Source organism: Struthio camelus, chromosome 19, assembly GCF_040807025.1.
Source record: "Struthio camelus isolate bStrCam1 chromosome 19, bStrCam1.hap1, whole genome shotgun sequence".
NCBI lineage: Eukaryota > Metazoa > Chordata > Aves > Struthioniformes > Struthionidae > Struthio > Struthio camelus.
Genome location: NC_090960.1, coordinates 6,011,304 through 6,034,174, shown reverse-complemented (window position 1 = coordinate 6,034,174; position 22,871 = coordinate 6,011,304). Strand labels below are relative to the sequence as shown.

The 22,871-nt window shown below is 39.0% G+C and overlaps 1 protein-coding gene and 1 long non-coding RNA gene across 17 annotated transcripts in view; one reads left to right on the top strand and one right to left on the bottom strand.

Annotated features, from left to right (window-relative positions):
* Positions 1–13,110, top strand: part of STXBP4 (syntaxin binding protein 4) — an 80,568-nt gene extending 67,458 nt beyond the window's left edge. For all 14 annotated transcript variants that reach the window (XM_068914002.1, XM_068914007.1, XM_068914003.1 and 11 more), the window contains one exon: positions 9,931–13,110. In XM_068914002.1, coding sequence (XP_068770103.1) covers positions 9,931–10,042 — 112 coding nt within the window. In that variant the 3' untranslated portion in view covers positions 10,043–13,110. The remainder of the gene's footprint in view (positions 1–9,930) is intronic.
* Positions 1–22,871, bottom strand: part of LOC104146732 (uncharacterized) — a 54,838-nt gene that overhangs the window by 20,029 nt on the left and 11,938 nt on the right. The window lies entirely within an intron of this gene.

Below are 22,871 nucleotides of genomic sequence, written 5' to 3'. Positions count from 1 at the left end.
CCAAATCATTTCCCAGAGAAACCCATTACAGTTAATCTCTTCCATCCTCCCACTTTGTTCACCTTTAACATATGGCAGCTCTGTATCATGAGACTGGCACCTAAAATTAGGTAAGGCCTTGCTATTCTCCCTCCCACTCCCACCCTCTCCTTGCATATGTATAAAGTTTGTAAGGACCAGCTGTGAATTTTGCCCCTGTAAATACTGTTTCCCTAGCTTTTTAATAGGACAAGGTTCCAAGTATTCCACATGAACTGTATTTTTTCTCAAGCAGTGAGGGAACGTTTATTTTAAATTAAATTTTCCTGAAAGCCAAGTAAAATTCTCCAAATATTTTAATCTTTTCGGATCTTCTCCCTTGGATGTATTAGGGCCTGTGATGTTTTCTATCTTATACTAAAGGGGAAACAGTAGTATTTTGTGTAGGTGTTTTTTCTCCAATAATTTATGTAAAAATCAGAAGTTTCCCCTGTGTGCTTTAATGTGACAGAGCAGGCAGTGAAGGTACTCTGAAGGTATGCCAGCGTAACTGAGAATAGAATTTGGTTCATGTTAAGTAACAAATACGTGTAAAAGATTAATAAAAACACACTTGATGTGTTTTGGTAGCTTTTGAAATCAGACCTAATAAATCAGACTTCCACTTTGAAAGCCAGCACATCGTGGTTATTCATTTTATAATATTCTACTTTGTGTGGTTTTGCTTGGGGGGAAGCCATCATTAATTTTACTGGAAGTTGGTCATTCGCAGAAACTGTTTATGATTTTATGACTGAACTAAGAATAGCAAAGCATGTGTGATAGATGAAGAACTTCTGTAGTATAAACATTGATGTTTAACAAAACTAGAACTAAAGGTATCATCCTAAAAGGAAAAATAAATCACTGTTGCTTTTACTTACTGCATGCTAAATTGAAAGCACAAAGCTGTTTCTTTGATAAATGTACCCTACACGTTCCTACTGCATTAGAAAGTAAAGACTCCAAAACCTAACATACTGAGGTGTGTTCAACTTTTCCTGTGCTGTTCCTATCTCAAATTTACTAGTGTATTGTAATCTGCAGGTTATCAAGGTAATGGTTGGAATGGCCTCTCTTAGATGAAATAAATGTCAATAACGTTCAAATAGCAGAGATGAATCCCCCTGCTTTCCAATACTGGCTCTTCTCCTAGCTCCCTGCATAACCATAGGCAAGGTGATGCATCAGAATTATCAGTTAGTAAAATCAGCATTGTAGGTGTCCCCATCTTAATAATTTTGATGATCTGTGAGAAGGGATATTTTGAGGTGTATTTTCTGTTTCTGTTGAGTTCAAAGAAAGAGGCAAGTACTTTATATCTCTGAAAATTGGACCCTTCTTGTTTTACATTTGTCACTCAAAAACAGACACTGTTTTTGAGAATATTTCCTTTTACTTGTCATCCTCAAATCCTCCTATCTGAAAATAGGAGTAATAATAGTTATACAGACACAAGACTTTGCAAATATTTGAATAAGGCTGATTCAGCACTAATCAAGTGCTAACTATTATTATTTCTTTATATAAAGTTTTTAATGTGTAACGTTCCAAAATATTCTGTGCAAAATTTAACTCAACATTAGTTCAAATGCTTTCAAAGGTAACCATTATGAATTTGGGTAATCCTGATATTTTTCTTTTTCTTTTTCTTTTTTTTTTGAGGGGGGGCAACTAACTTGAAACATCTCAAAGAACTTTGAGGTTCTAGCAGGTGCTAGATGCCTGCCGTTTGAAATACATGATCCTTTGCTATGTCTCAAGTTGGTTATGAAGAATAAATGTATCCAGAAACAATATTCCTCTTTAAAAATTTTGTCCCCTGGTTGTTCTTTGTTCACAGGCACTGTTGTCTAAAATAAGACTCCTTATTAAAAGGCACAGCAATGATTTAGTGTAAGGCATTTTGCTAAATACAAATTCATGAAGACTTACAGATAGCTGGGATGCAATGAAAAAAATCAAAATAATTTCTAAGGTTTAGAAATGGCTTAATTGCAAACATTATGATTGTAGGGAATTCATTTACTCTGATTTTCACTGGAGCCATTTTGCATGACTGTGAAGAAGAAAACCTCAGGGGTAATACTAGGAAACTTGGCATTGGATTCTATGATAACATGAGTTTGTAATACAAGAATGTTAAGACCTTAAGCTGCTTTCGATTGGTTTGGTGTTTTTTTTTTTTTTTGGCTGGGAGATTGGTTGTTTTTTAATATCAAGAACCAAAATGGAGAAACATTCTTTCAGCTTTCACAGATATTTCACTCTCTGCCCCTGTTCTGGCCTATCATATTAGATAGCTGTTAAAATTTTTTCAGTGATTGAATATATGAAATTGAAAATAATTTTCACTATAGACCTAGAAAGCCCCCTGAAGTCAGTGTGTTGATCTCTCTTACCTCTGCAGAGTAATTTTAGCCTAAGACAGATGTGATCAAAGGTCTAATTCTCACCTATTGAGTTACTTATACAATAGGAGTTCAGATTCCTGGTAAATTTTTCTTTGTTAGGGCAAGATTTGGCACGTGTGGAATAAATCATGTATACCGCTCTACACCTTTGTTTCTCCTGAGATCTACCTGGGGTTTGGGAGAACCATAAGAAGCAGGAACAATGCACAGCAAGGTGTTTTCTGTATATGTTTCATCTGAAGCATGGGCATCGTTCAGGCTTTAATTCATTTAAGTACACAAGGGGTTTAAACATAAGCTTTGTGCATGCTCCAGACCATGGTAGGAAAAAACTTACATGATCTTGGCCTGAGTTTGCAACATCTACCCCATCAAGATATTAGGCCTATGCTGATAAGATAGGACTGATAGGAAGTGGGCAAACTGGTTGCACAGTTCTTCCTAAAAGGACCCTTTATGTTAGATGCAGGATGGGCATGTCGGATAGGTGGGTTGGTGGACCTCAGGTTGCTCTGAGAACAATGCGGGCTGTCATCCCACATTAGAGCTCTGCTGGCACTGCTTAGTTGAATGGGCAGAAATAGCAGCATTAATCTTTATGTGCTGCTGCCACTGTAAATACACTGCACCAAAATGAATTTATATGGCGTTCACACTTACAGACACAGGATTGTGAGTAGCTGCATCTATTACTAAAACAGCACCTTGAGAGTAATAGCAGTTTGCTAATGCAGGGATGAGATACACTTCAGTTACCGCTTTAAAACCGTGAAAAGTTTGCGTACCCTATCACTCAAACCTTTGGGCTTATTCACCCTTGGCTCAGATCCTACTGGTTTGGTCAGATTACTGGTTTCAGTTTGGATTGGGCCATTATCGCTGAAGATTTTTAATAATATAGCAGACTATTTGGATGAATGAATTCTTTTGTCAGAGATGACAGCTTTCTGAAATTGCTCATAAATTTTTTTCTTAGCAGACAAGTGTTTAATTGGTTTGATCAAGGATAGGAATAAATAGTGAGACTCCCTTATGGAGTTTCACCTCATATCCTTCTGCTTTTAATCACTGTTCAAGCAAAATCTGCATTCCCTGAGGGAAATACAAAATGGATTTATGTTACCTTACGGTACAGTCCAATGAGGTGGCAAGTACCCTCAATCTTATTACAGCCAATAAAAGTTAAGGTCACTGACATCTTCCAGGACCTGCTTAGGGGTACTTTTTATGCTGTATGTTCCTTATGAAATGTAGTCTTGAAAGAGGGTCCAGTTTTAAACCAACTTTAACAAAAAGGGGAAAGGAAAAAAAGAAGACTATTTAATTTCAAATCATCAGATTTTGATAAATGCAATACAAAAACCCTTCCCAAACTGCTTATAGGTTTCAGGTCTCAGAACTTGTCCTCCCTAGATGCTGTCAGGGTTGATTGACTATACAAACATCAGCTTCGCTCAGTTATTTCATTTTGTCCTAATCCTTAGTCTACAAAACTAAAATTATTTAGTTACAGTTAAGAACTAGTTACTCCTTGCAGATCCTCCCAGCATTTGCACTTTGAAATAGCAAGAGTCTTCAGTTGCAAATGCTTGACTCTTGTGTATCCAGATAGTGTTTAACCTCTGCCTTCCAACTGCTGGCATTTTCAAAGAGGAAACCAAACACAACAAAAACCGTGACTGGGTCTGTAAGCGTACGCTAGCTCTGAGAGCTTATTTTGTGATAAATTTTGGCGCTGAAGAAACAAAAAAATGAATAACAAGTTCAAATTCATAAGGGACAACAGCAGTGGTTCTTAAAAGCTGAGGAACAGTTGTGTTCCCAAAATTAATGCAATCCTAAATAAAATTAGGACTGCATTCACAGAATTTGTGTTGGGTGCAGCACCAGTAGCTATACATTGTGTTCCAGCTACTTAGTCAGGTTGTAGAGTGATTTAGAAACAATATCTGATAGAGATTCAAGGACAACAGAATTAGCTCAGTGCCTTCAGGAGTACCAGGTCCCTGGTACTCCCAGGGATACTCCATTGCCACCCAATGGCATGAGGAAGAGTAATTCTGTCTCACCTCACCAACAAATGAAGGTGTTCAGAGTGCCTGATGCAAATTAGGACCACTCAATTCTTGTGCAGGAGCTGTTTTTTGAAAGAATTATTATTAGGCAACGTTTTGGAAGGTACATAAAGAATGTTGATCCTGGCCCAAGAGACTTGCAGAGCAAGTTACAGAAGTATGAGTGAAATAGAGGGGAAAAGAGCTGAGTACAAAGAGAGTACTTTCTCATAGATGCAAGATTTGGGAGGATGGATTTTAAAGAGAAAAGGATCTTTGCAAAGCAAAAGGCTATTCTGAGTGCAAGGGAAGCAAAACCAGAAAGGCCTGACAACAAAAGACAAAGGGACTAATTAAAGCAAATCTTGCAAAGCTGTGAGTAGTCCAGCAAATAGCTACAGACAGATTCAGTGCAAGAGCAAACACGGAAGATGGTATAACCTCTAGATGCAGGATTAAGTTTCAGAATCTTCATTCTCTATCTCCTGTTGCTCTGGCCCTCGTTAGCCCTCAAGCCATCGCTCTGTACTAGTGTGTAGCAAAGAAACGCACACAGGCCTCTGCAGAGCTAGTCACCTAGCAGAGGGCCTGTACCCCTTTCACAGTAACTTCAGATCTTTGCACTGGAGTATGTGTGGAAGTCCAAAAGAGCACAGTATTAAATATATTTCTGGGTAGCTTATGTCCCCTTCCAAACCATTGCATCTACAATTTGCTAAATTTTGTTAATGGTTATTTCAGTAGCAACAATGGAAGTACTAAAGGTGAAAGCTTTTAGAATACGTGATTTCTTGTCTCAGCCCTTTGCCTTAAGCTTGTCAGCAGTAGCTGCATTGCAGCAATGGCTTTGCAAAAATTGTCAGTTGTATACAGAGCATTGAAAGCTCTGTCAAGCACCCATGGTCTTCAGTAAAGCATTATTGCATTTGGAAGGGCTAATGAAGTTTGGGAAATCCAAAATTTTAGAAAGGTTAAACATTCAGCAAAATTACTACTACAGATTAAATGGATTAGGTTATTGGGTATGTTCATCTAAGGAGAAAAAAATAGTTACCTTGGTCTTTGTATTATTTCACATAAGCAGAGTTCTGCTTTCACTTTCATCATCTTCAATACCACTCAATTTAGTACAGAAGCACAGGGTTCATATGAGGCCAGAATTTGGTCTTCCAAGTTCACATACAACTAAATCCTATTTGGCAGAACTCATTTGGTGGCCCCTAATGAATCCATTCATTATGAGAGTTTGGCTAATTAATGGTTTAAGGCTGCATCATATTGCCTGAACAGATCTCAGACAAATGGGTCTTGCACAAGATTGCTTCTTCTGAAGCTCAGAAACCCTGTTGGGCTGGAAGAATGCAGCCAAGACTTATGGATGCAGCCCGCTGTCACAACACAATAACCTCCAAAGAACGCTACATGCCTGCTTTGTAGCTTAGCATCCTGCACAGTGACCTACAGCAATCCTGCTGTCTGCCAGGCTTTTCTTGATCCCCTGTTAGGCTCCAGAGGTTGGCCCTAATTGGAGAATACAATTTAAGGTGAAAAACATGTCTTGGTAATGCTCAAAGTCTAATAAATATGCAGACATTCTTTTCCATTAGTTTGTATTATCTTTGAACTATTCTTTTCTTAAAAGAATGTCCTAAGTTCTCATTTTCAAAAGAAATCATTTTCCATGCAAAGTAAGAGCCATAAGGAAGGTAATTATAATGGGATTTTAAATAATTCACTACCATTTCTTTGCCAAAACAACCCCGTGTTCTCATATTTTGTTTTTACAAGCTCTAAAATTTGTCCTGCAATTTACTAATATTAAAAATACAGAATAAGCCACTGACATATTCCCAGATCAAATGTTTCTGTTTTCTAACAATAAATTTGGCTACCCTCCAGTAAGCAGCAATTTGTTTGAAAACCTAAAAATCTTTAAATGTTGTTAATTGCTCTGAAAATGTGGTGAAATGGATCTTTTGAACATGAACATTTGCAAATGGAAGATGTCTTACGTTGAGAGTTTGTAATGTTACCTTTCCTAATCTTCCTGTAATATTCAAAGTAGTTTCTTCTTCAATTAAGCAAAGCCTAGAGGTAGAATTGAATTCCCTCTCACTTTTATTGCTGACCCTAACACACAATCAGAGAGGATGTATTCCTAATAGAAGAATGTTCTGCAAACCAGTAAATCTGGGATTATCTCTTCGAACTGATTATGTCAAAGCTCTTTAGCCATAGCACTTGTGGAGAACTAAAAATAAACAGGAGGAGGTTTATACATTTATTTTGTACCTAAATAATCTGTGTGTTTTGTGTGCGTCTTTCTACAGTGTGAGACATGGTATCTGGACTTAATGTTTATTTATAAGAGTTCTTTTCCTAGTAAGGATTTTGGCTAAGGGTTTAAAACAAACCATCCTACTAGTAGTGGTCAAGGGATAAAGTCTAGTGCAAGTGTAAAACAACTCAGTTCAGATCAGGAGCATTTACAGCAAATTGACATTTGAGCAAAATTTGGTCATATATGTTTGGTCTCATATATGTTGAAAATGGATGAAAAACTAATTCTCTTCTCCTTACTGGTGAATGAACAATGTCACGCTATTGAATAAAGAAAATCTGACTCCTGAGTTAAGTGCCACAATGCTGCACTATTAAAGATCATAAGAATTTTTGCATTTATTCATAAAAGAACAAAATCAGATTCTTATGACAGTTAGCAGAAAGTAAGGCATGCTGTCTTTTGCCTCCTGGTCCTAAAGCATGTATGAGGAACATCTTCTGAAGAATAAACACTTAACTAAGAATTTTTTAATTGCTTACATCAAAGACCCATGAATGCTTTTTCACGCAGCTCTTGTATTCCATTGCAGTTTCTTCCGTTTCATAGGATTCATACTGCGTGCTCATGAGAAAATAGAGACAAAGATATATGTCCGTAGCAGGTCAAGACATGCTAGACAGGAATACGTATGGATGCTGAATGGGAAAAAGTATAATTTAAAAATAATTTTGTTCATAGTTACATTCAGTAATGGATTGCTGAGAAATGGCTTGATAAAAGCTGGCAGTATAAACACTTAAATAGTACTGCAGGCAATAAAACTCGCATTGGCAAAGGGCCGGACTGGATGGAGTCTAATTCATTCAGCTTCTGTGATTCTGCATTATTGGAATGAGTTCTGCATCTTTATGTAGATAAAGAAAATCACATACTGGGACTTTAAATTAGAGTGCTATATTCAATGTTAAGCCTTAATGATTGATATTTTAAATCCCTCCCCCCCCCCCCCAAAAAAAAAAGATGGCACTTCTGGACATCATAGAAAACATTGCAGAAAAATGCAGCAAAGACATTTTCCTTAGTATATTTATGAACAAAAAATAACGAATACCTATGTTGCAGAAAAATGGGAATGATACTCTTGATTAGACAGATTTCTTCTTAAAATGGCATACTATTCACAATGCTCTCATAAAATATGTTGTATAAGAACTATACTCTTTGTAGCCTTCATGTTGTCTATCATGTATATTTATACATGATATATGCATGTATATCATGTATATTTTCTAAAGGTAAGCATTGGAAATTTCTGGAAAGTTGCCTTTTTTCCTGGGAACAATGACATATTCACTTGCTGAGAATGAAAAGATGAGTAAACTTGAGAATGGTCAGTATCTGCTACATGGTGTTTTATGTGGTTACAGTGTTGTTACCTCCTATAGTTTTTTAATTTTTGTAAAATTGATCCCTGCAGATCCAGTAAAGTGATGCAAATTTTTGTAATATATTAATGAAGCAATGGGATCCATTTAGTGCCACTCTGACAAAAAAAAAAAAAAACAAACAAACAGAAAGAAAAAAAAGTATTGCTTTTGCACATAACTGGAGCTTTTGGGGTTTTTAAGGGTAAGAGTTGAGGCTATTACCTTTTTCTGCCACATTTCGTTTTTCTTTCCTTTGTCCCTGTTCAGGCCCTGCTTCAGCTGAAGCAGTGACTACATTTACAAGTTATCAATTCAGAAATGGGTTAATCTAGTTAAAGCAACTCAGGATGTAATTTACACTATGATCCTAGTCCATATTTACCTCTTGGTGAGCAATTTTTTTCTTCTCACATTCAACTTATTCAGAGCTCAATACAGTGAAATGAAAGCTGTGACTGTGAGGTAGGATCATAGCACAGTCATGTTCCTGGAAAAGTGCTGCCCATATCTGTAAGTCAGCGTAGTGGAACACTGACTCTGACATTTGTACTTTGAAGTATCAGTACCCATAATCAGATGCTTCAGGAGAGGATGAAAAGGTAAATCCAGAGGAGTTCCATCATGGCATTTCATATTTAATTAAATAGGTGAAAATAAGCATGGGCTTTAAATACACTGTATGTTAAAAGAAGTGAGACTCACAGAGAAAAGCTGTTTGCCTTTTATGCTGTGTATGGTATGTCATATTTTTCAACGACTCCTTGAACTTATAATATATAATAAACTTATAATATAAAATTCATCTTTGCACTGACTTGACTATGAAAGCTGTGAATTTATTAGCAAGATTTTTCTTGAAGAGAAAAGAAGCGATTTCCTTTACCAAGAACACATTATTCCAGAAGGGAGAAGAGGCTGTCTTGCCCACACACAGTATGGCTAGCATGCATACTACCAGTCATAAGGTGCACAGTATTCTCACCCTGCAACAGTAAGCCTGTTTCATTTATCTGGCCTTACTGAGCCTTGAGCAGGTTCTTTCCATTCACATAGAAGCTTACCAGAAATTACAAAAGTAGCTTAGACTGCATTTTAAATGAGGTTCTAAGCTTTTAAAAAATAGTACCGACTCTACTGAGTTATTACTTACATGTGTAAGGACTGTGGAAGCATGCTCAGAATTTGTTCTACAGGGCATCTTAAGAACATCCTTTTTTTGATTTGTTCATCTCCCTTTTTTTGCAAGAAGAGGAATATCTTAATGATAGTAGAATATTAGTTCTGGTTCAAACAATTTGAGCATACTACTATGAGTTAATAGCGTCTGTGTTGTGATTCCATGTTTGGCCAATTCCCTCTTGACCACTATGCCTTGCCAGCTTGTTGGAGTTTGGCAAGGCTTTGCTAGTCTGGGCTGTGCAGTGTTGCTGGGTTAAGTGTCTGCATTTACAGGAAATGTCACCAGTTTGTATGAGGAGTCTCTTGCAAAAGCATTCTCTTTCATGTATTTGGAAATGAGAACTTCATTCCAGGTTCTTGCATCCAGAAGACTCCTCATTTTATTTGTAAAATCTCATATTTAGCCAGAAAAAAACAGAATCCTATATTGGAAAGTACTGTAATGATTGATACAATATGAGGCCTGAAAATTGTGGAATCCATCTGCTTTTTGTTTGTTTCTGAGACTGGTAAGCCTCTTTTGGGTTGCTAATGGCTTTCTTATTTCTTTTTAGTCATGTAACACAGACAACATCATGGATCCATCCGGTAACAAGTGCACTGAGCTTGCTTGGCCCTGAGGATGATGATGATGGAATAAGAGAGCCTCCCGGGTCCAAGAGCTGAAGATGTCTGTTGACAGAAAGTAGTTTGTCTAATTTGTATGGTAGTGAGAAGTGAGCATGATAGAGAGAAGATGTGCGGTTTTTAGTCTAATGTACTTTCCAGTCTAATGTAGTAGTAACTGATGATACTCCTCTCCTTGAAGTCAGCAGGGGTTCTGTTCATTTAGGTAGGTTTATCCATGGATGAAATTCACCCTCGAAAGATGCAGGCACTGCAGAAGACTCCCTTCAGTCTTTATCTGCCCCAGTTCAGTGTGCAGGCATCAGACTTATCTTAGGGCCTGATCCTGTCTTTTTATGACTTTCTTATTGCCATAACTCCACTGCCTTCCACTGATAGTTTCACAACTTTGACCAGCATGAGAGTAAGACTGGGCCCTTGGTTGTGCTTCATATGGCAAATGCCTGTTGATGTTTGACTAAAACACTCAAGGTGAGCTTGTGAGCTTTTTTTTCTTTTTTAACTAATGATAGTGGGTGTAACATAGATGTCTTTTCTGTAACTACTGAATTATCTCATTTTTATAAAAGAAATTTTTGAATTTATTTTGCTAACAGACATTTTCAAATTATTATAATTATTGGAGTCCGGATGAGTTTTTTAACAAGTACTAAAAGTACTTAAGAAAACAACTTAAGTTGTTTTCCACAAGAACAAGTACTTAAGATTGGTGATTGGGCTTTAGGAAAATGAGTCTTTGATAAGTTGTCAAGTAAAAAGAAAAAGTTTTGCTAGAGGACACCATACTCTCTCAACAATATGAGGCAAGAATGAAAATTATTCTACTTTTGTACTCTGCTAAACTGATACACACATGCATGAAATATTTTAGTGGAAGCTGTGAAGTTTCAAGTACAATGAAACCTGTGAAACCACCTCCAGGATCAGCAGAAATCAGTCACCTCCTCAAAGTTGGTCTTTAAGTAGAACAAAATCTTTTTGTAAACACTGGTGATTTAACGAGGATAAAGAAAACAACAGGAGGTGCTACTGCAACCTAATGAACAGGTTTCACTGCTCCAACCTAATGAACAGGTTTCACTGTACCCTGCTAGCACAGGATATTTTAATTTCGTTAAACATCTGATGCCTGCTTTGTCAAATATATGATTTTATGCTATATTATTCTGGAGACTCTTTATAGATACGTGTGCTGGTGTGTGTGTATGTGTGTACATATACATATGTATATATGCACATGTGTATCATATATATGGTGGGTTTGGACTAATGAATGAAATAAGGACCTGAAACTTTGCTGAAGCATTAGTGCATATGCCAAAGAAAAACTATTTCTAACATTAAGTCTAAGAAGGAGGGGCAGTATTGTAAGAGTGTGAGCAAGGCACAGGCTGCAACCTGCACTTTTCGGAGGAGCACACTTAAGGACTTCTGAACCTCCCTGGAAAGGTTCAGGCACCCATCTCCACACCAGCTCATCTCTCTTGGCTGATACAAAGGAACAAGGCTGCACTGTCACCTTTTTTGGAGGTCTGTCTCTGGCAGGTATGATTTAAAAATCAATGCACTTTGAAGTACGGATATAAAGACCTGACTTATTTGTCGTTCTGGTGCCTCTGCCACTCTCTCTATGACCTTTGTGTTACAGAGCTGTGCCAAGTCAGGCACACTGTAGCTGTTGACCTTTTTGAATCAAACATAATTTACAGTTTTAAAAGTATCTTCTTTGAACAGCAGCACAGCAATCTACTGCATATGGCCTGTCAGTTGTAGAGCACATCAAATGTTCTCCTGGAGGAACATGTATGGGAGTGATCTGAAGTACAGCTCAGAAAAGAGCTTTTCGCAGACTCTGCTGGAAGTAGGTGTCAGGATATACTCACTAAGCAAATAGGAAAATTTGTTTTGTACATTTAACTAGGTCAGAGCCACATTTTCCACGAATCTACACAAGTGGTATGGATTAGGAAGAAGAGCTTGCTCAGCAGATCCACAGTAACTTACATTTCCAAAAAAACTCCTCATATATAGCAATAGCCCTTAAGGTTGCAATGCTTCAGTCATATTTTGCTCCAGTGGCTCTTATGTACTTCTTCACTTCCTTCGTGTTCCCCCAGAACACAATCTTAAGGGGCAAAGCATGTGCTTCAGGTTCAGCGTTACACACTCTAGAAGCATTTTTATTTAAATCTTTAATGTAGCCTTAGTAGTAGTTAGAGTGCTTTCTTTATGATAGATGCTTTCAGTTCATACTTTTATGATAGGCAGATTGCATGTAGATTTTAGTTTTCCAATTCTGTGCAAGAAAGGTTGAATCTCCACTCGACTGTCACAGTCTTGATTTATTCTGCTAGTGGCTTTGTGACAGCGAGCCGAGTGTTTCAAATAGGAGAAGCTATTTAGGGACAGAGCTAGAGACTATGGATCAGGCAGGCTTCATCAGCAGAGACTTTCTAGAGACCTAACAGCAATTTAAAGCTGTCCTTCTATTAGATCAGCTGGAGGAGGACAGCTATGCACATACTGCTTGCCCTCCGCGAGGAGCTAGTAATGATCTCTTGCCCTGAGCATGCAACGCACAGCCTGCTGTGCACGAGAGGGGGAGAAATCAAGACAAAATGTTGGCGTTCTGCCGGCTCCGCTTACTCTCTCCGCCCACAGCTGAGAACATTTCAGAAGCTTGAAGGCTGTTTCTTCCTATCTCTTATAATTTTGCCTAGAAATTAAAGACATTTTAGAAATAGATCTCTGCATCCATCTAGCTTCTTCTCTGGTAAGTATTACCTCTTCAGATAATCTACTAGTTCAAATTCTCCACTACTGAGACTGCATTTTCATACCTACAATCTCCAAATGTTCTAATCTATTTTTGTAAGCTGGCATACTTGTTTCCTAGGTTATTTCTCTCTCTGTCTCCCGTTTTCTCTTCCTTTCTGTGAAATAGTTTGCAAAACTATTTTGATTAAGCTGAACAGTGTATGTTGAGAAAGCGCTTCTAGGATAACTTTAAAAAGAATTTGTAAAGAGCAGTTGTCAAAACATGCAACACTGTAAACAGCTACTTGTCATTTTTATTGCAGAATAAAACATTTTAAGTGGAAAAGAAATGAAAGTGCAACTTTATATCCTTTAAAATAATGAAACAAAAGTTTCATAAGGGGTTGGCCGCCGGGCCATAATTGATGCCTCCACCTGCATTTATCTTCTATGTACAGGCAGCACTGAGAAAAATACTGTTCTGGAACACACTGGTGTGAATCTTTACCTGAACACTTGCAGCACACTGCCCTTCAAATACTGCAAATACTCCAGTAAATTTGAAATGGCACATTCTCCATGATCAAAGCAAGTAGCTTAACACAAGTATCTACACAGGCATGCTACATACTCAGTTTAGTAGGTGCTAAATAACTTCCTAGTATCGCTACTCAGTGTCGCAATAAATTAGAGGATCCTTTCAGCAACCCCATCAGATAAATACATGCACACATACATACGTCAGCTGGCCATTCCATAAACAGCATATAAATATTCACGTAGTGGGCAGGCGTGTGTAATGGCCACCAAATGGCAGGTGCGTGGCCGCACTGCCTAACCAGTACTAAGCAACTGGTGTTTTAAGAAGCAAGTTAGTATAATGGCTACATTGTAGCTTTCTGCACTGAAGTCTACAGAAAAGATAAGGCTATTACGTAAGCAAATACATTCAGACTCTATGGATCTTTATGAGAGATCAGAAAAAAACAAAAACCAAAAAAGTTGGTATTTACACACAGACATTTAACACAAGGCAAGCACACCACTTAAGTCCATCTGGACACAGCCTCAGAGCACTACATCTATTCTGACATTGATTTCATTTGGAGTCTTGAAGGCTTCACGTGGGATTGCAGTGTTGCTAGACTCCATACAGAGAACTTCACTTTAAAGTCTCAAGTAGCGTTATTCTCAAAGGATCATCCTACTCAGACTCTCTCTAGAAAGCCCCCTCTTTAAGACCATACCCTGTAAGACCATAAATGATGTAAACTACCACTCCTTTTTGTATTTAAAATCATTTGTAGTGGTGCAAATCTCTTGTGTATTTCAGAGATTTCAGTGATAGAAAGTACTTACTTTTTATGTAATTGAACACTTACAAATCACTTCGTCAACTACTCAGGCTGTCCGTGTTATTGAATCCAGTTTTTGCTTACTTTCTAGAACTGTTGTAGGCATGTAATGAGGCAAGTAGCCTTTTAACTAAAAACATCTGTAAAAGGGAGAGCGGCTGAATCCACTTGTCTTGTTCTAAGATAAAATTTTTCAGAAGTGACGAAAAACAATTTTGAAAAGGAACCTAGAAAAACAAATCAGGCTTGCCACAATTTCTCTGCAGGTCTCTGCGGAGCCTCACATTTTATTTACACTCCACAGAATTGTATTTTAAGGAATAGAATCTAATAGAATCCTATCTAGAAATTGGTTAGTGGCTTTGGTCTTTACTGTAAATTAAGCAATTAGAAATTACTTAGAATAAAGCAAAGAAATATAATAAAATGGGCAATTTCTGTTTCCCTAAAACCTCCTCTCTGTTACTGGTCCTTTTAATTAGCTAGTTTACTTCAGAATATGCTTGGTTCATAGGCACCATCTGTTGCATGGCCTAATCTGCCCCTCACCAAATGGAGTTAGCAAGTTATCCTCTAACACCCACTGGAATTGCTGTATTGCCAGAGAGAGCTGGGTTTTCACAGTGCAGAAACTGCATTTCACTGTATGTGTTTTGCTGTGGAAGAGAAATCTGACAAGCTGGAATACGGAGAGACAGGTTCAGTCAAGCTAAGTGTTTAACACAGGTTGATCTGTCCCACGTAATGTTCACCATCTATTTAAATGCTTCTCGTGACAGGCAGTTTTATGAACCTGAAACAAATGATTTGGTATGTTTCTTTTCTGTTTCTGACAAGCAGGAGGATGTCTATTGGCATTTACTGAAGGCAAGTAAAATCATTTTAAGAAAACTGTTTGTGGTTGCTGACTAGGCAAGGTTGTGAAGGACTAATTAGGGGGAAAGGCTCTCTTCTCAGTAAATTCAGTTATGACCTGGCCTGTGAAATCTTAACTTTTCTGGGAAGTCATGGGATGCTCAACGCTCAGCTCAAGAAACTCAGTGGGAGCTCAGAAATCAAGAAACTCAGAAATCTTAATGCTTATTCCAAATCTAGCACCAAAATTATGTGGCTTCTTTGCAAATATTGGCCCAAGTGACTTTCGTAAGGTTCTAGCTCAAGTCAGGATGAAAATCCAAAACTGGCTCAGGATTACTTTTTCACTTCTGTGCTCAGACCTCAAGCCCATTCTGGCTCCAGGTCCCCATGCACCGTCAATACTGCTCAAAGGAGCATCAACTTGTGCTTCAGCTGCTGCAGACAAGCACAGCCACATCAGTTTAAATAGAGATACCTGTCAGCTCAGACTCCAGGGCCAGATTTACATAGGTGTTTAGCAGCTTAAAGATGCTGATGGAGTTAATGGGAATTAGGCACCTAACCTACTTAGATGCTGCTATAAATGCTGCTAGGCATCTTTAGGTACCCAAATACCTTAGTAAATCTTTCCCCTTACTGCTTGCGATGATGCTGTACCAAAAATCAAATACTAATGAACAAACCCTAACCTTTGTCCTCTGTAGCGAGCTTTGGCTTTCCCTAGGGATTGTTTCCATGTAATACTAAAAATATCATCCATTTCACAGGTTGTACTGTCCAGATTCTTTTCATATGTTTGGCAGCTTGATTATTTGCTGCTCATTCTAGATTTCTTTTTTCCCCTAGACAGTAGCTGATGTTGCCATGGATTTAATAAGTTGATATTTTTGTAACATTCTTTTGAGAGAACTTATTTTATTGCAGGCTAATATTACTGAGTTGTCTTCCCACAAAGATGCATTCAGACAGAATTTTGCATCATTCATCATTAAGTCATGTGGTTGAAAAAAACCAGAATGGGGCAAAATCTGTTACAAACAGAGCTTCCTGTTTCTAAATAGTAGGATGGGAAGCTGCAGTCTAATAGACAATATTGATTTTGTCCCCATGGTACTGTGTCTGAGTCAAATCCAAACCAGTAAAGGCTGTTGATTAAAAGAGAATGTATGAAGGAAACCTGTTGCCAGCAGGTCGAGGGAGGTGATCCTGCCCCTCTACTCAGCCCTGGTGAGGCCTCACCTGGAGTACTGTGTCCAGTTCTGGGCTCCCCAGTACAAGAGAGACATGGCACTCCTGGAGAGAGTCCAGCGGAGGGCTACCAAGATGATTAGAGGGCTGAAGCACCTCTCCTATGAAGAAAGACTGCAAGAGCTGGGCCTGTTCAGCCTGGAGAAGAGAAGATTGAGAGGGGATCTGATCAATGTGTACAAGTATCTGAAGGGGGAGTGTCAAGAGGATGAGGCCAGCCTCTTCTCCGTGGTGCCCAGCAACAGGACAAGAGGCAATGGGCAGAAACTGAACCACAGGAAGTTCCATCTGAACCTGAGAAAAAACTTCTTCACTGTGAGGGTGACAGAGCATTGGAACAGGTTGCCCAGAGAGGTAGTGGAGTCTCCTTCGCTGGAGATATTCAAAAGCCGTCTGGATGTGATCCTGGGCAATATGCTCTAGGTGACCCTGCTTGAACAGGGAGGTTGGACTAGATGATCTCCAGAGGTCCCATCCAACCTAAACGATTCTGTGATTCTGTGAAAAAAAACCCATGTCCCTCTTGCCCCTAGTTATGCATCCTTATGAACATTTTGAGCAGTTAGCTTGTCCTCTCCAGATTCTACCCCTGAAGTATAGGCCTCAAGCCATAATTACAAATATAATCTGACGTAATAATATAAGAATCTCTTTTTACAACTTCTGGGATTAGCTGAGTTTAAATACATAGGGTTGAATACATTGTAAGGATATTTTCTTGAATTCGAGTGTGTCTCCTACGCTCAGCTATTCTCATCATAAGGAATAGGCTGATGACCTGCGTAGCAGTCAGAGCGATGCTCAAGATTTAATGGATTCTCGTTCTGCTTCTAACACTGACTTGCTGCAGAAGCTGTGACAAACTGCTAGGCTACTCTGTTCCACAGTTTGCTTTTTGTCATAAAAAGGGCCTTATGTACATGAATTTTTAACAGAAAAAAAATATGTATTTAAGTCCTGAAGAACAGGGCATTGGGCTAGGTTTTTTTGTTGTTTGAAGACAAATAAGAGTTTAGTCCAACATCTCAAAAAAATCCATAGCCTGTGTTCTCTTTTCAAATCATGAAGGATATTATGACATTGGACTGCAATTATATGATACCTTATTATTCATTGGGGGCGGCAAATCAGGGGGTTTGCTGACAGATGATTCTGTCAGAGGGAGCAATGCTCACTGGTCCTGGCAAGGAAGAGTCCAGCTTCTCAAGAAAGTCTTTGAAGACTGAGCTTAACTGGAACATGTGTAGCGTGACACACCAGGAAATACTGCTGCCTCTGAAGCTTTGAATCAGAGATGTGAAGAAAATGTTCTTGTATCATATCAAAGCCTTCATTGATTTTTCTGCCCAGAGTGTGCAAGGTTAGATAGATATTCCAGGAGCTGGAGGTCTCTGTAACTCTTGCAAACCTACGGAGCATCCACCAGTTCTGTCTCACAAGATTCGCCACAGTGTCTTTGCGCAGGTTAGTTGTGACACCTGGGATGTCTCTGATGTAGGACTTCTGTTTGGGAGAGACTATGTACTCCAAAACAAAAGGGAACATAATCCCTTTTAGATTAATATCAATTCGTATGCTAGGTCGCTTTGGTAAAAGTTAAACCATGCAAAATCAGCAGTTTTGCCAATGACTTTGGACAAGTCAGGATTTTGCCGTGACCTCCAGAAGCTATAAGCAGTTCAAAAACAAGAATGTCTTAATCTCCTTTTAAGTACCCTGCTCCTCAGCTATTAAGCAGTCATATTTCCCTGTGTCCCAATTATTATAATCATTAAGAACGACTCTTGCTCTTGTATGTTTAGAGAACTCATTAAAACATACATGATTAAAATGGAAAAAGAAATGAAATGATGTTTGTGGCCTAAAATAAAAATATAACAATAATAGCGCTGATAGGCGAAAGAGACAGGATCTTGGGAAAGGCACAGTATTGGGATTTCTTCTAAACAAAGGAATGTTTTCATTTTCACTCCAAAAGCTGGTAATGCATTGTAGTTCCTTTCCATCCCCAAAGGTCTGATAAAACCAAGAGCACTAAGATCTCCAGGGACAGTTAAGTTTTCAGTCCCCAAGCAGCAGGCTGAACTGCATTTATTAATCTCTAGTCTGTGCCGCTTGGGACCCTAACATTAGGTACTGTAATTAGGCACCATGGGAGTTACACGTTCCAAGTCAAAGACAACTGTGTATAATTGATGTCATGGCATGAACAGGAGCAGATAAACCCATTAAGAAAGCTGCCTGTCATTCTCAGAACATGTTATTCCTTCAAACTAAATACAAAAACAGTTGTAAATAATAAAGATATGGGGGAATAGGAAATAGGATACTAACCGTGTTAAAGCCTGACTGTCTTGCTAATTGGCTGTTTGGAAGATGCAACCAAAATGAAGCATTTTATCATTAAAGGAAAATGTGTAAATGTAATTAAACCCATCTTGTTCATTTCTCTGTCTGCTCATCTTTGGGAACACCATCTAGTCATTTGAGTCTAAGTTCTCAAATGTAGGTGCTTAACTCGTTCTGATTTTAGATGCTAAAGCAGCATGTAATTGGGGGCCATGGTGTTCCAATAACCATTTAGATTTCCACAGCAAATGATATGTAAAAAAATCAAATCAATAGTAAATATACACTAACAGGAAAGTCCTGTGACTGGATGCAGACGAGCTGAAATGTCTGTTCTATTGTTATGCTTTGTGATTATTTGCCATAAAACTCTGGAGTCTGCTTCAATCAAGTTTTGTTAGCATTGCTTGTCCCAAGTGTTATGTATATACAAATGAATCTGCTTATAAGTGAATACAGTTTCTGGGAAGTGGAGCAAAATGCCTTAATAACTTCACTCTGTTCATAAATATATAGATTGCCCCTTATAAGAAAACTTCTTAACCCTCAGGAATGAAGTTTTGCTGCAGCACAAGTGGGTTCTGCAAGAGGAGGCCTCCAGGCAGGTGAGTAGCACAACAGGGTAATCAGCAAATTGCTTTCTGATGTGGTGAGAGGAAATTGCTACTCTGCAAGAGCAGAGATAAGGAGAAGTACCTAGTGCTTTTTTTTTTTTTTTCTTTCCTACAGCCAATTGTGAAGGACAAGTCAAGGGACTTTGTGTAGCTGGAAGTGAAGACAGCCCACCCAGTCAGGTGTATCACTTCCTTCCAATCCACAGTGCATGAGATTTTGTTCCTGAGAAAGAAATGTTACCAGGTAAGCTCTTCCTTGCTCTAGAGACTTTTAGTTTATTGCACTCAAGAGTCCTCATTCCCAAAAAGCACTGACATATGCTAATTCTGGGCAAGAAACTTAATGAAGTAGAGATGTGTAGTTCCTTGTTAAAACCAAGGGCACTGTGCAGCCTCTTAATGCTGCATTTAGCAGTTGTTCACAGTACTGGTGCCACCACAATGTCCATCTACAGCTCTTCTCCTGCCCTACCCAGTTCTGATAACTCCCCTAGTTTTAAGCAGTTCTCAGCTGCTTTTTCTCGGTCAGCTACCGTGTTTCCAAGGGAAAGACTGGAATGCTGACAACTCCCACACACGTAGATTGAGTTTGCCATAATCCCAAAGAACTCAGATAGGAAGTGTAGCTCTGTCATGGAGGCTGAAGGTTTTGAGAGCAGGGAAGAAGAGTCACAGGTGTGGAAGTGAGTCAGGTGGAACTATGTGCATTATGTTATGTGTCTGTGCCTGGACCAGTGCATAACTGGACTTTGCAAATGCAACTTCTGTGTTTCTGGATCACACAACCAAGAAAGCTAGAGAAGCTTTGAACAAATCCCTAGCTGAAAGTTTGCCTCAAAATGAAAATGGTGATAGCTGGTCTCATTTCAGTTTTTAATCTGCCCCAAAATGAGAGAAAAATGAAAGCTCCAGACTGAAATTATTGCTTTAAAGCTACGAGAAGAAAAGCAAAGTACAACTAGTAGTTCTGAATTCCTGGGTACACTGAACAAAATCAGTTATGTAGTAATGATGGGATTTTCTAGAAGATGACCTTTTAGGCACTCAATGTCTTTATTAGATCTACTTAAAAGTCACTAGTATATGTTTCTCCTATAAAATAGGAATAACAGGCACTTTTTACAGTGCATTGACAGCTACAGATAAAAGGGTAGTAATTATTAATAGCGACTACTGTCTAGCAAGAGACTTTCTTGAAAGTTTTCCTGTCAATATTTTTAAAACTTTTGCACATCTACATGCAACTGCTGGATATGACCCTCAGCCATGATAGTCCTATGCCAGTTCATGCAATTTTGGGAGTGAGGAGGTTTAAAATTGCAGGCATCAGTGGGGTTCAGCTACACTTTGAGCCTCTTTTGGGTGCAGGTCTCAGGGAGGCTGATCTGCCTGCCTTGGGCAGCTGAGCCTGTCCGATGCAGAGGCAGGAGAATGAGCAGAGTTCTCCCTCCTCGGTGGCACTGTTCTTGCCCAATTTGCTGTTGGTGTGAATTCAAATCAGCTGAAACCACTTCAGAGCAAAGGGGAATAGGTTGCTCTGCCTCCCTTTGGGAAGACAGTGAAACACCTGTTAAAACACTGGATAACAGAGAAAGAGAGGAGGCAATTATAACTAATGCCAGGGAACATCTGCACAGTGCAGTGACATCGGTCCTAGCTGCTTTTCATCTTGCTCCCTCTTTCCCTATGCATATTCATGAGTGCAGAGAAGATGAGAAGGCTGCTAGCAGGCTTCTCCCCAGAATTACTGCTTGAAATGGTACAAAGTTTTCAGGGAGGCCTCTCCTGCTTTTATAACAGGACTGATACTCATGTGAACTCTGTAGTCCTTCTGTAGATCTGAAAGCTGGCAAGCATTATCCTTATCGCCCAAATACTGAGACACAAGGAGAAGAAGTCCCTAAACCTAATCTACTTTGGGAAGATCCCAGAGGTAAAGTGAAATCTTCTCTCTCTTGAAAAAGCTGATGGAAATCTTGCTGTGGATTTGCTTGGTGCCAGCCTGTTATTCTGATCTTCATGGCAGTCACATGAACAGCTGTGAAATAGCACCTAAAGAACAAGGGACAGAGAAATGTGGACAACTTGCATACATGGTACTAGCAGAAGAAAATTCTGCAGCAGAAAACCTGGCTGACACACTTGTTTGTAACAGGGAATGACAGGTACTGGAGGAGGAGAAACCCATGCTTCAACGAGAGCGGAGACTTTGGGGAGGCCCCAACTCCAAATAGCCCCCACTGTCCTTCCTTACAGCCTCTCCCGCTAAGCGAGGGTGGCCTGTTGGCTATTGTGGACTGCTCTGCTCTCTCTATGTGGCATCCTCTTGGCAAGGAGGTCACAGACAAATCTCCAACTCTACAACAGTAAAACGTCTTTCTTAACTCCATTGTGGTGTTTATGCTGCAGAAGCACCAAGGTTGGGACACTACCATACCAGCTGCAGAAAATAACACTTCCTCCCTCAAAGTACCCACAACCTGGGACAGACAGATTAACACAAAGAATAGTTAGTGTCTTATTAACTTTTTTTTGCATTCAAACTTTTAAAAAAAATCGTGGTGACAATGTTCTAGTAGATTTGTAGTTCAGGTAACTACAATCCATCTGCTTGTGGTTTCAAACAGAAGAAAGTATCTTCACTTTCTGACCAAGCAGAATTAAGCTTTTGCTGTGCTTCACTGCAAATGCAGTTGCTTTTGGGTGTCAAAACAAAATGTTCTTTACGTACATTTAGCTTTCATTTGCAACGTTCTTTGGGAGGGGAAAAAAGCTAAATTGGCTTGAATGCCTTAATTTTAAGGGGAACTGTTCTAAATAGTGAAAAGAAATCACATCTCCTGTTATCTATTATAAAACTGGGAGGCTTAATTTTTTTTCTTAGTTGATTTGTAACTTCTCATTAGCGATGCCTATGCTGATGTTGTATGGTGAGGGTGTCCCTGAGTGCTGCAATGTGTATCCTTTAAATGAACCAAAAATGCAAAGTTTCGCATCTGCAACTTCAATGTGTGCTAGAACTGCAAAATCCTAGCTGACTAACTCATGCATATTTTACTTTTTGTTAAATTTATAAGCAACTTAAGGTGACAGAAAATCTAACATTTATAATAAAGCCAGTGTTACCCTTGCAGAAAAGAGTTTCATGGATCATGATGGATCTTAAGCTGACCTTTATGCCAGAAATATAGCGGTTCCACGGATTTCTTTGTAGTTAGACCTCGTCCCACTGTCAGATTTTAAAAATCAGCCCATGTGGCAGTGAGATATTGTACCTGACAAACTTAACAGCCTAGCAGGTTGAATTCTTTTAGGAGAGATTACTCATGAGCTATTAATCTTAGCATACTAAAGCCTTTGACTGACTTCTGAAGGACCCGAGCGCAACTCGTAAGGAAACTACTCTTATTTACTAGTTACCCAGAACAATCAAAGTGTTTTCTTGAGGGACACTATCTTGCACAGAGTTGTCAAGCCAGACTGACCCTGCGCTGCGGTGAGAGCCTTTACCTCCCTCTGATAGACTGAAGACCGCTCAGGTCTCTGAGCATTCAGTGCCTGGTGGGACCAAACCCCTGAGATCTACCTGGGATCTAAGCAGTTCCTGGCTCTTATAATGAGCAATTATTACTATGTTTGTCTGTGCTAGCAAAGTGCATAAATCTGTAATAACCAAGATCAATACCA